The following is a 12,603-nucleotide window of genomic DNA, read 5'->3' on the forward strand; positions in this document are numbered from 1 at the left end:
TATAAAGCAGGGGTGGACTGACAATTCATGGGGCCCCCAGGCAAAGGGGATCATGGGGCCCCTGTGTCCTTGCCCAAACTCAAAAAAGCCTATGAAAAAGGTACCAGGGGCATCTCATGGGGCCCCCTACTGACCCCGGGCCCTCGGGCAGTGCCGGAGTTTCCAAATGGTCAGTCCGCCCCTGATATAAAGTTGATGAGCGTCACCATTTAAATCTGTATTTAAAATGCATTTGAAACCAGTCTGGAATGCAATGGTTCAAACTGGAGTTGTATACAGGCTGTGTAAGCAATGATATAAATGTTCTGAAAGAATGAGGAGAAAGTAGTTGGACCCCTGTGGGCCATCTGTACTGCTGTTCTGTCTAAAAACCTGAAGCTGTTAACCAATGCAGTGCCAGAAGTACAGAGACAGGAAGAGGACAGGGCATCCCTGAAGTGAAGATTTCTCCGGCTATAGCTACCTGCACAACAGAGGATAGACTTCATTACAGGTAAGTCATGTGACTAAAGCTTTGAGGAATATATTTTCAGCTTTAACCACTTCAAATCCGGACACTTTCACCCCCTTCACACTAACCCTCTCTGTGGCCACTATATTAACCACTTCATGTCCGGACACTTTTACCCCCTTCCTGCCCAGGCCAATTTTCAGCTGTCAATGCTTTCACACTTTGAATGACAATTGTGTGGTCATGCAACACTGAACCCATATGAATTTTTTAGCTTTTTTTTTTAGACAGATAAAGCTTTATTTTGGTGGTATTTATTCACCGCTGGGATTTTTATTTTTTTTTCTATATAAATGAAAAAGTCCAAAAATTGTGAAAAAAGTGTTTTTCTTATAAATGTTTGCAAATAAATAATATTTCATCATAAATATTGGCCAAAATTTATTCAGTTATCTTTTTAGTAAAAAAAAGAAAAATAACCCAAATTAGTTTATAACCAAAAATTATAATTTAAAAAAATTTTTTTTACATTTTTATTTTATTTTTTTATATTATTATTTATGTTTTTTTCCACATACTGTCACCCTAGCAGTACAGTGTCACCATGGTGATACTGTACTACTTGTGGGGGGTGATGAAGATTTTTTTTTTTTTTTTACACATTGCTTTTACACTCATAAAGGCTGTAAAAGCAATCATTTCTTCTTCTCTCTGGCTGCATTCTTGCAGCCATTGAGAACTACTGTGTGAGCTGTGATTGGTCACAGCTTGTCACATGGTACAAGGCTGTTGTGAATAGCCTTGTACCATGTGACCTCTGTGATCATTCACAGATTTCACACGTAGTAAGCAATGAAGTCAGAAGTGACATCTTACTTACTACTCTGCATGTGATCACTGATCGGCCAATCAGTGATCACATGATCGGGACCTCGCACAGAGGTCCCGTACAACGATTGATGTTCCACTGTGTATGGAGGACACAGCAGGCACCGGATCGCGGTGCTGCGCGCTCCCAGGGAGCACAGTCCAAAATGGCGGGTGCCATTTATAAACAGGACGGGAGGTGGTTAATCAATTAGGTGCTATTTATTTTATTGGCTGAAGATTTTGCATGTCAATGTAATTACAGTAATTCCTAGATCTTTATCAATTTACAGTCTAAAGCAATGTTTCTCAACCTTTTTTCAGTCAAGACACTCTTTAAAATTATGGACAGTCCCGAGACACCCTTTAAAATTTTTGGACAGTCTGGAGGCACCCCATTCTAAAATGTGAAAAACTATTCTAATAGTTTCATATAACACAACATCCACACATGTAGGACACCCAACATTAGAGGGGACTCATTCTTTCAAAACAAATACACTTTTGCACACTGGTACTGACTAGTATTCCAATGTTTCTCTTCTCCCTCAGTTTTTCTCCATCAATGAGCTAATGTGACCCCAGCACTGATGGAGGGGGGCAGGGGAGGGTCAAACTAGGATGCTGTGCAGGCAGCCGACATCCTCCTTATCAACTGATGATGTCATTGGTTGTCAGGACACCGGCGGCTAGAAGGTCGTAATGGTGCACAATGAAAACCTGTGGCTTTGTGTAACTAAAAGGCAGGCTTGTTCCACCCTCTGGCTTGTTTACAAGTTTTGGACAATTTTTAGACATTTTGCCAAGGCACCCCTGAAGAAACCTCAAGGCACCCTGGTTGAGAAAAGCTGGTCTAACAGATACCTTAACAGTTCATTTTGCAGGGAGAGTTTTATTGTTTTATAGTTAAAAGTGTATTAACCTCCTCGGCGGTATGATTATTTCAGATTTTTGGTACCATTTTTTTGCATGGAAATATGTCGTTTTTTTATTGTAGGCTGTAATTTTTAGGAATAACTCACTGAAATCTGTCTGAACAACAACATCCTGGGTAGGATAAAATTTGAAACACGAAATCATAAATTATAATATAATAAATAATCATAAAAAATAATAATATAATAATACATTTAATTCAATAATATAATCAAACCAAAAACACTGAAATGTGAAATATAGCGCCAAGTTCGCACATCACTGAGCAAAGTCGCAGAATCGTTTTCAGTGCCCGATGATGAATTTCCCCCACGAATCATTATCACTCAATTCTGCAAGTGGTCCTGATTTACTATCGCTGTTCTCTAGCCGATCTAAAACCGCTTTTGACCTAAAGGGACGCTTTTTGGACGCCATGGACATTTCTCAGTTTCCAGGCAGAAAGAACAGTCAAAATGCAGGCAGGGCGCCGGACAAAGCACTCGGGACAAAATGTGTGTGAAATGGGTTGAAACAGCAATGTTTTACTATGTAAAATTTGTTTGAAAAAAAAATGAAATTTTTTTTAAATTTTCAAATTTCCCGCCGCCAGCGGCGCCCGTACGTCCCGACGTCACAGGGACCGGAACACAGAAGCCGGATGCCGGCATCAGCCGGAGGAGATGGCCAGGGATGCTGCAGGGGACACATCGCGGGAGCGAAGGACAAGGTAAGTGCTGGAGGGACTCCCTATGCAGCTCCGCATGGTAAGGCCGAGTTTTTTTGAGACAGATAAAGCTTTATTTTGGTGGTATTTATTCACCACTGGGATTTTTATTTATTTTGCTATATAAATTAAAAATTCCACAAATTTTGAAAAAAAAGTGTTTTTCTTATAAAATTTTGCAAATAGATAATCTTTCTTCAGAAATTTTGGGCAAAATGTATTCAGTTATCTTTTTAGTAAAAAAAAAATACCCCAAATTAGTTTAACCAAAAATTATAATTTTTCTAAATATTTTTTTTATTTAATTTTTTTATGTTATTATTTATGTTATTTTTTTAAACATACTGTCACCCACTACTTGTGGGGGGTGATGAAAAAAAAATTTTTATTTTTTTTTACACTGATTGCTTTTACACCCATAAAGGCTGTAAAAGCAATCATTTCTCCTTCTCTCTGGCTGCTTTCTTGCAGCCATTGAGAAATACTGTGTGAGCTGTGATTGGTCCCAGCTTGTCACATGTTACAGGGCTGTTGTGAATAGCCTTGTACCATGTGATCTCTGTAATCATTCACAGATTTCACAGGTAGTAAGCAATGATGTCAGAAGTGACATCTTGCTTACTACTCTTCATGTGATCACTGATTGGCCAATCAGTGATCACATGATCGGTGTCCCAGTGGGCACTGGATTGCGGTGCTGAGTGCTCTCAGGGAGCACGCACAAGCGGGGAGGATGTTTATAAATGGCTACCCGCCCCTGCACTGCTCCCGTCCGGCCGTTTATATACATGGGCTGGACGGGAAGTGGTTAATTTCTGCTATAAACCATATCTAATAACAAAAAATTAAAAAAAATCGAATTTCTTCATAAATTTAAGCCAAAATGTATTCTGCCACATATTTTCGGTAAAAAAAAATCCCAATAAGCGTATATTGATTGGATTGTGCAAAAGGTACAGCACCTATAAACTATGTATCTATACTAGAATTTCTTTTCATACTAGTAATGGCGGCGATCAGCAACTTAAAGCAGGACTGTGATATTGCAGTGGACAGTCTGACACTAACTGACATTTTGTGGGAACCAGTGACACTAATACAGTGATCATTGATAAAAATATACACTGTCACTGTATTAATGACACTGGCTGGGAAGGGGTTAAACATCTAGGGAAGGGGTTAACTGTATACCTAGCTATGTGCTTTGTGTACTGTGTGTGCTGCTTTTACTAGGCAATCTGCTAGATTGTATTCCCTGCTTTCCAGGGAAATAAAATCTAGCAGATTGTCACTGATAGAACACAGCTCTGCCTTGTTTACATAAGATGTGCTGTGTTCTTGTCAGTCTCGTGGATGATCAATGGGTGGCAGTGCTCATCCTTTGGAAGGCACCTGTTAATTGGCTTCTGCTGTGCCCAATCATGTGATTATATTCATGATTTTGCACAGAATATCTCCCCTGTAGCAGTAAATCTGCTGTAGGGTGGATGGAAAGTGGGTAATTATTATTATACAGTATTTATATAGCGCTAAAATGTTTGCTCAGCACAATTAGGCTGATTAGAGTAAACTGAGGGTTAATAAGTGGTTAAACAGAGAAACATTTTCTTAAAAAAAAAGAAGAAAAAAAAACATTTTTTTTTTTTACTTGTCAGGTTGCTTTAACTGGCATCATCTGCAGATCAGAGTTTAGCCCTTTGATCAGGGGGAGACAACCCCCAGCAACTCCCCATCAGCAGAGCAGCACATGGAAGTGTCAGTGAACACAGCTTCTGCCACACTAATGCATTCTGATCTCAGAATTGCCTGTGCTGCAGCTGCACTGAGGGGGGGGGGCAGGAGAGCTGGGGGGTTCAGAGTTGGGACAGGTGAGTAGTGGGTTCAGTAGTGGGACAGAAGAGCAGGGGGGTACAGTGGTGGGGCAGAAGAGCAGGGGCTACAGAGGTGGGGTAGATGAGAAAGGGGATTACCCTGGTGGGACAGATGAGAAGTTGAGTTCAGTGTTAGGACAGATGAAAAGGGGGTTCAGCAGTGAGACAGAAGGGCAGAGGGGTACAGCGGTGGGGCCAGTGAGAAAGGGGGTACATTGGTGGGCAGATAAGCAGGGGGTTTCAGTGGTCGGACAGTGGGGGGTACAATATTCTGAGGAGTGAAAGTGCATTAATTGGGGTTGATCTGAGGACTGGAGGTGCATTAATTGGGGCTGATCTGGGGACTAGAGGTGCAGGAATTGAGGATGATCTGGGGACTGGAGGTGCAGGAATTGAGAATGATCTGGGGACAGGAGGTGCAGGAATTAAGGATGATCTGGGGACTGGAGGTGCAGGAATTGAGGATGATCTGGGGACTGGAGGTGCAGGAATTGAGGCTGATCTGGGGACTGGAGGTGCAGAAATTGAGGATGATCTGGGGACTGGAGGTGCAGGAACTGAGGCTGATCTGGGGACTGGAGGTGCAGGAAATGGGGCTGATATGAAGTGTGAAGTTGCAGGAATTGGGGCTGATATGAGGACTGGAGGTGCAGGAATTGAGGTTGATCTGGGGACTGGAGGTGCAGGAATTAAGGATGATCTGGGGACTGGAGGTGCAGGAATTGAGGATGATCTGGGGACTGGAGGTGCAGGAATTGAGGATGATCTGGGGACTGGAGGTGCAGAAATTGAGGATGATCTGGGGACTGGAGGTGCAGGAATTGAGGATGATCTGGGGACTGGAGGTGCAGGAATTGAGGATGATCTGGGGACTGAAGGTGCAGGAATTGAGGATGATCTGGAAACTGGAAGTGCAGGAACTAAGAATGATCGGGGGACTGAAGGTGCAGGAATTGAGAATGATCTGGGGACTGGAGATGCAGGAATTGAGAATGATCTGGGGACTGGCGGCGCAGGAATTGAGGATGATCTGGGGACTGGAGGCGCAGGAATTGAGGATGATCTGGGAACTGGAGGTGCAGGAATTGGGGCTGATGTGAAGTGTGAAGTTGCAGGAATTGGGGCTGATATGAAGACTGGAGGTGCAGGAATTGAGGATGATCTGGGGACTGGAGGTGCAGGAATTGAGGATGATCTGGGGACTGGAGGTGCAGGAATTGAGGATGATCTGGAACTGGAGGTACAGGAATTGGGGCTGATGTGAAGTGTGAAGTTGCAGGAATTGGGGCTGATATGAGGACTGGAGGTGCAGGAATTGAGGATGATCTGGTGATTGGAGGTGCATGAATTGAGGCTGATCTGAGGACTGGAGGTGCATGAATTGAGGCTGATCTGAGGACTGGAGGTGCAGGAATTGAGAATGATCTGGGGATTTGAGGTGCAGGAATTGAGGCTGATCTGGGGATTGGAGGTGCAGGAATTGAGGCTGATCTGGGGATTGGAGGTGCAGGAATTGAGGCTGATCTGGGAATTGACGGTGCAGGACTTGCGGTTGATCTCAGGACTGGAGGTGCAGGACTTGCGGCTGATCTCAGGACTGGAGGTGCAGGAATTGGGAATGATCTGGGGATTGGCGGTGCAGGAATTGGGGCCAATCTGAGTATTGGAGGTGCAGGAATTGAGGATGATCTGAAGTGTGAAGTTGCAGGAATTGAGAATGATCTGAGGTGTGAAAATGCAGGGTGATCTACATGTGTATGAACAGAATGATACAAAAGTAACATTTTGTTACTTTGTATCTTTGTATAGTATCTGAGCAGCTTGTTGCTAAACATTGACTGCTTTTTTTTTTTTTGACAGCTGCAGCTTCTCAGACTTTCACTGTGTACACATTAATCCTGGCTTTGATTAATCAATGCTGAATTGCTGAAAAAAAAATCTGAAGAATATATTTTAAAAAATATATTTTTCAGATATTTTTTAACATATAAAAAAGTCATTTTAACATATATTTGTAAATGCATTTCAAAAATGTAGATTTGCATTTGTAAAGACAGTATATTTGAAATGTATTTTTAATAATATTTTTCATATATTTCGTAATAAAAACGCATTTCAACATACAGTGTATATATATATATTGAATATGGCCAAAATGGTAGTATTTCCAATATATGTCAAAATATTTGGGAAGAATATTTTTTAAAATATATTTCAAATATATTTTTCTTGCAAATGGGTAATACAGTCTGGTCACTTTCCCACCCCCAAATCCGTGATTGGACAATGACTTGGTCAAATTAATTTCAGGATGCGATTTCTGGGCAAATGAGTGGATATCAGAAAAATCTCTAAACACTGGTACCATGTGCCTCCAGTGGGGCATATACTAGCAAAAGCGGAGGAAAATAAAACATAAGGTATAGTCCTTGGAACTTACTAGACTTCCACTCGTTTTCATCATCTATAGTTGAAAACCACATTTAGGTTTCATTCATTCATAAAGCCTTTTTGTAGAAACACGTTCTGCCATATTTACCGCAATACAGAACATTCATAGCCAAAGTTCATTGAGCTCCAGGTGTTTGATGACATCCCAGGACCAGAGTCCAATTGAATCCAAAGCCCTTGCAACATAGTGATCAAAGTTTAACCACTTGTCATTCTTAGGCTGGTTTAAAACACCCTTTACTTCAAAAAGTTGAAGAGGGCATAACAATGAAGAGGGCACAATGACCAACAATGAAGGGGGCAAATAACCACCAATGAAGGGGGCACAATGACCAACAATGAAGGGGGCAAATAACCACCAATGAAGGGGGCACAATGACCAACAATGAAAGGGGCACAGTAATCGACAATGAAGGGTGCACAGTAACCACCTACAAAGGGGTCACAATGACCAACAATGAAGGGTGTGAAGTACCCATCAATGAAGAGGGCATAATGACCAACAATGAAGGGGCAAAGTAAGCACCATTGAAGGGGGCACAATGACCAACAATGAATGGGGTGAAGTACCCATCAATAAAGGGGGCACAATGACCAACAATGAAGGAGGCAAAGTAACCACCAATGAATGGGCACAATGACCAACCATGAAGGAGGCACAATGCTCAACAATGAAGGGGGCAAAATAACCACCAATGAAGGGGGCGAAGTAACTACCAATGAAGAGGGCATAATAATCATCAATAAAATGGGGCACAGTAACCAACAATGAAGTGGGCACAGTAACTGACAACGAAGGGTGCACAGTAACCACCTATGAAAGGGTCACAATGACCAACAATGAAGGGGGGTGAAGTACCCACCAATAAAGGGGCACAATGAAGGGGGTGAACTACCCATCAATGAAGGGGGCACAACGACCAACAAAGAAGGAGGCACAGTAACTAACAATGAAGGTGGCACAGTAATCACCAATGAAAGGGGCACAATGACCAACAACAAGGGAGGCAAAGTAACCACAAATGAAGGGAAACAGTAATGAAGGGGGCACAGTAAGCACCAATAAAGTGGGTAAAGTAACCAACAAAGAAGGGACACATGAGATGCCCCTGGTACCTTTTTCATAGGCTTTTTTGAGTTTAGGCAAGGACACAGGGGTCCCATGATCCCCTTTTGCCCGGGGGCCCCATGAGTTGTCAGTCCGCCCCTGGACACAGCAACCACCAATGAAGGAAACAGTAACCATCAACAACAAGGGCACAATAACCACCAATGAAGAGGGTGCAGTAGCCACCAATAAAGAGGAAACAGTAACCACCAATAAATTTAGTACAGTAACTATCAATGATACGGTAAGAGTAATCTCTAATGAAGGGACACAGTAACCACCAATAAAGAGGGATAGTAATCACCAATAAAATGGAGCACAGTAACCAGCAATGAAAGGGACACAGTAACCAGCAATGAAGGGACACGGTAACAACAAATAAAGGGGGCACAGTAACTATCAATGAAGGAATCAGTAAACACCAATAAAGAGGACACAGTAACCAGAAATGAAGGGACACAGTAACCACCAATGAATGGGGCATATTAAGTACCTATGAAGAGGGCACCACCAATAAACTGGGTATGATTACCACCAATAAAGGGGACAGAGTAACTACCAATGAAAGGGGTATAATAACCATCATTAAAGGGAGCACAGTAAGCAATAATGAGGGCGCACACTGGCCACTAGTGGTTAAATATGTTATTGTCTGATTTAAATCAATTATTTACATTCAAACATCATAGGTAATAGGCTATATACATTTTTTGTCCCATTTGCACACAACAAATGTGCATTATTATTATACTGGATATATATAGTGCCAACAGTTTGCACAGCATTTTACAACATGAGGGCAGACACTACAATTACAATACAATTTAATACAGTAGGAAACAGAGAGCCCTGTTCGTTAGAGCTTACAATCTAGAAGGGAGGGTGAAAGGCTTATAAATCAACTCTATGCCAGTGCAAGTCCAGTGTTCTTGATATTTCTAATTACTAGGAACTCAAAAGGTACATGCACCTAACGTTCCATCCCCAAATGCTGGGCAGTTCTGATCAGGCAAAGCTCTGACAATGCTGATAATATAGAAGGCTAGTCAGACCCTCCCACCTCCCACAGATTTTTACTGGTCTGTCACTGTGTCAATAAAATTGGGTGGGAGGAGGGAGGCAAGACTGACATTTGGAAACTCGGGCACTGCCCGAGGGCCCGGGTCAGTAGGGGGCCCCATGAGATGCCCCTGGTACCTTTTTCATAAGCTTTTTTGAGTTTGGGCAAGGACACAGCAGCCCCATGATCCCCTATTGCCCGGGGGCCCCATGAGTTGTCAGTCCACCCCTGCTCCTGGCTTAGCCCTCTATGCCATACTATTGTGTTCAAAATAATAGTGTGCTGAAAAAAAGTGAATAAAGCTCAAAATCCTTCTAATAGCTTTTATTTCCATCCACACAAATGCATTGGGAACACGACACATTCTATTCCAAATCAAAACATGAAGAAAAATAGATCAACTTTGTGCTGTTCCTCTAAAAAAAATTGAAGAAAAGTGAATAATAGACGGTTCAAAAAAATCGCAGTGTTTGTATTCTTCTTTACAAACTCAAACATTCACTATATAAACTGAAGAATGTTTGAAGATTTTGCTTTCCTTTGAATGACTTCATGAATATTTGGTTGTATAAGCGCTGTTTCTGAGAACTGCTGTACATCTGTGTTGCATGGAGTCACCCAACTTCTGGCCCCTGTGATCAGGTATTCCAGCCCAGGATGATTGGACGACATTCCACAGTTCTTCTCTATTTCTTGGTTTTGCCTCAGAAACAGCATTTTTGATGTCACCCCACAAGTTTTCTATTGGATTAAGATCCGGGGATTGGGCTGGCCACTCCATAACGTCAATCTTGTTGGTCTGGAACCAAGATGTTGCACGTTTACTGGTGTGTTTGGGGTCGTTGTCTTGTTGGAACACCCATTTCAAGGGCATTTCCTCTTCAGCATAAGGCAGCATGACCTCTTCAAGTATTCTGATGTATTCAAACTGATCCATGATCCCTGGTATGCGATAAATAGGCCCAACACCGTAGTATGAGAAACATCCCCATATCATGATGCTTGCACCACCATGCTTCACTGTCTTCACAGTGTACTGTGGCTTGAATTCAGTGTTTGGGGGTCGTCTGACAAACTGTCTCCGGCCACTAGACCCAAAAAGAACAATCTTACTTTCATCAGTCCACAAAATGCTGGGCCATTTCTCTTTAGGCCAGTCAATGTGCTCTTTGGCAAATTGTAACCTCTTCAGCACGTCTTTTTTTCCAACAGTGGGACTTTGCGGGGACTTCTTGCAGATAGCTTGGCTTTACATAGGCGTCTTCTAATTGTAACAGTCCTCACAGGGAACTTTACACCTTCTTTCATCTTCCTGGAGCTGATTGTTGGCTGAGTCCGCGCCATTTTGGCTATTCTTCTATCCATTCCAATGGTAGTTTTTTGCTTTCTTCCACGTCTTTTAGGTTTTGGTTGCCATTTTAAAGCATTTGCGATCATTTTAGCTGAGCAGCCGATCATTTTCTGTACTTCTTTATATGTTTTCCCCTCTCCAATCAACTTTTTAATCAAGGTACGCTGTTCTTCTGAACGATGTCTGGAACGACCCATTTTCCTCAGAATTTCTGAGAGACATGCACTGTAACCAGCATATACAACATTTGCTGCCTTCCTTCCTTAAATAAGGGCAATAATTGCCACCTGTTTTTCAAAGAATGAATGACCTCACTAGTAGAACTCCACAGCGCTATTATTTTGAACATGCCCCTTTCAATGAGTGATTCAATGACACAGAATCAGCAGCATGCATGTCATGACTGTTGGGTCTGTTGGATTTCTATTACTCTACTACACCTGCTAGTAAATTATTTGCCATGTAGAAATATCATTTCTACCAAAAACCGTGATTGATCCGGTTAGTGATGTCTGACTGCTATTATTTTGAACACAACTGTATGTAATGCACATCACATTAGACAGATGTAATATCATCAAATGTTCCTGTACAATTAGGAATGGTCAACGCACCTTGCCTATACATACGACTTCTTCAGGACCGTAAATTCTTTGTGGTGTGAGACGGTATTAACAAATGTGGCGGTGTCAAGTAAAATTCAGTCTAGGGAGAGGACATAGGGGACTCAAGTGTGCCTAAAAAAAATCCGCTATCTTGGCCATACAAATATTGTCCAATATTTTGCACTATACATTGGATGTGGCATTAGGAAGCTTATATATTTGTGCCTTTTCCAATTTATTTTTTTAAGTGCAAGGCAGTGCACATCAATGCAACACATTACTACTCCGATTAAAATGCGTTACATTTTTTTTTTTACAATGTGTAAGCACTGGCATGCATCAGACACTGCATTCCAGCACATTTGGTGTGAATCAGGGGCAGACTGACAACTCATGGGGCCCCTGGGCAATAGGGGATCATGGGGCCCCTGTGTCCTTGCCCAAACTCAAAAATGCCTATGAAAAAGGTACCAGGGGCATCTCATGGGGCCCCCTACTGACCCCGGGCCCTCGGGCAGTGCCCGAGTTTCCAAATGGTCAGTCCGCCCCTGGTGTGAATAGACTCTTAAGAAGGAAAACAGAGCAAGGCATATATACTTTTGGGATGAAATGTCTTTCAAAATGTGCAACACTAATTAATACATACAAACTCATTTTGAAAGAATAAATAAAAAAAACAAAACAAAACAATAAAAATGAAATAATGAATGCAGATGCCATAGTACTCACAGTGTTTGGCTGTAGGAGGATCCAGCTAGATAACCCAACAATATGAGACACAGAGTTCTGTACCCCATGGTGTCCCCAGAGACTATGAGCTGCCTGGGTGATCGGGGAGGGTTATAAAGTGTAAGGTTAGAGTCCCACATTAACAATTCTTAAAAACAGTGTCTAGTGAATAGGATTACCAAGGTCTGCAAACAAAGATGTGTTCTTTATGTACATTGCAAAATCCCTTTCCATGGTATTTACTGCTGACAAATAGAACAGAAGGGAGAATCTAAGGGTCAGGGATTCCTGCTGCAACAGCACTTCCCGTAAATCATGATATACAGGTGAAACTCAAAAAATTAGAATATCGTGCAAAAGTTCATTTATTTCAGTAATGCAACTTAAAAGGTGAAACTAATATATGAGATAGACTCATTACATGCAAAGCAAGATAGTTCAAGCCGTGATTTGTCAACATTGTGATGA

The 12,603-nt window shown here is 41.9% G+C and overlaps 1 protein-coding gene across 1 annotated transcript in view; it reads right to left on the minus strand.

Moving 5' to 3' along the window:
- LOC149453935 (venom factor-like) overlaps nucleotides 1–12,253 on the minus strand; it is a 251,889-nt gene extending 239,636 nt beyond the window's left edge. Inside the window, exon 1 of the mRNA XM_089688006.1 lies at nucleotides 12,136–12,253. Coding sequence (XP_089544132.1) covers nucleotides 12,136–12,203 — 68 coding nt within the window. The 5' untranslated portion in view covers nucleotides 12,204–12,253. The remainder of the gene's footprint in view (nucleotides 1–12,135) is intronic.
- Between the last annotated feature and the right edge of the window lie 350 nt (nucleotides 12,254–12,603).

This window comes from Staurois parvus, unplaced genomic scaffold (assembly GCF_062004578.1).
Source record: "Staurois parvus isolate SC_StPar_1 unplaced genomic scaffold, SC_StPar_1.0 ptg000444l, whole genome shotgun sequence".
Classification (NCBI taxonomy): Eukaryota; Metazoa; Chordata; class Amphibia; order Anura; family Ranidae; genus Staurois; species Staurois parvus.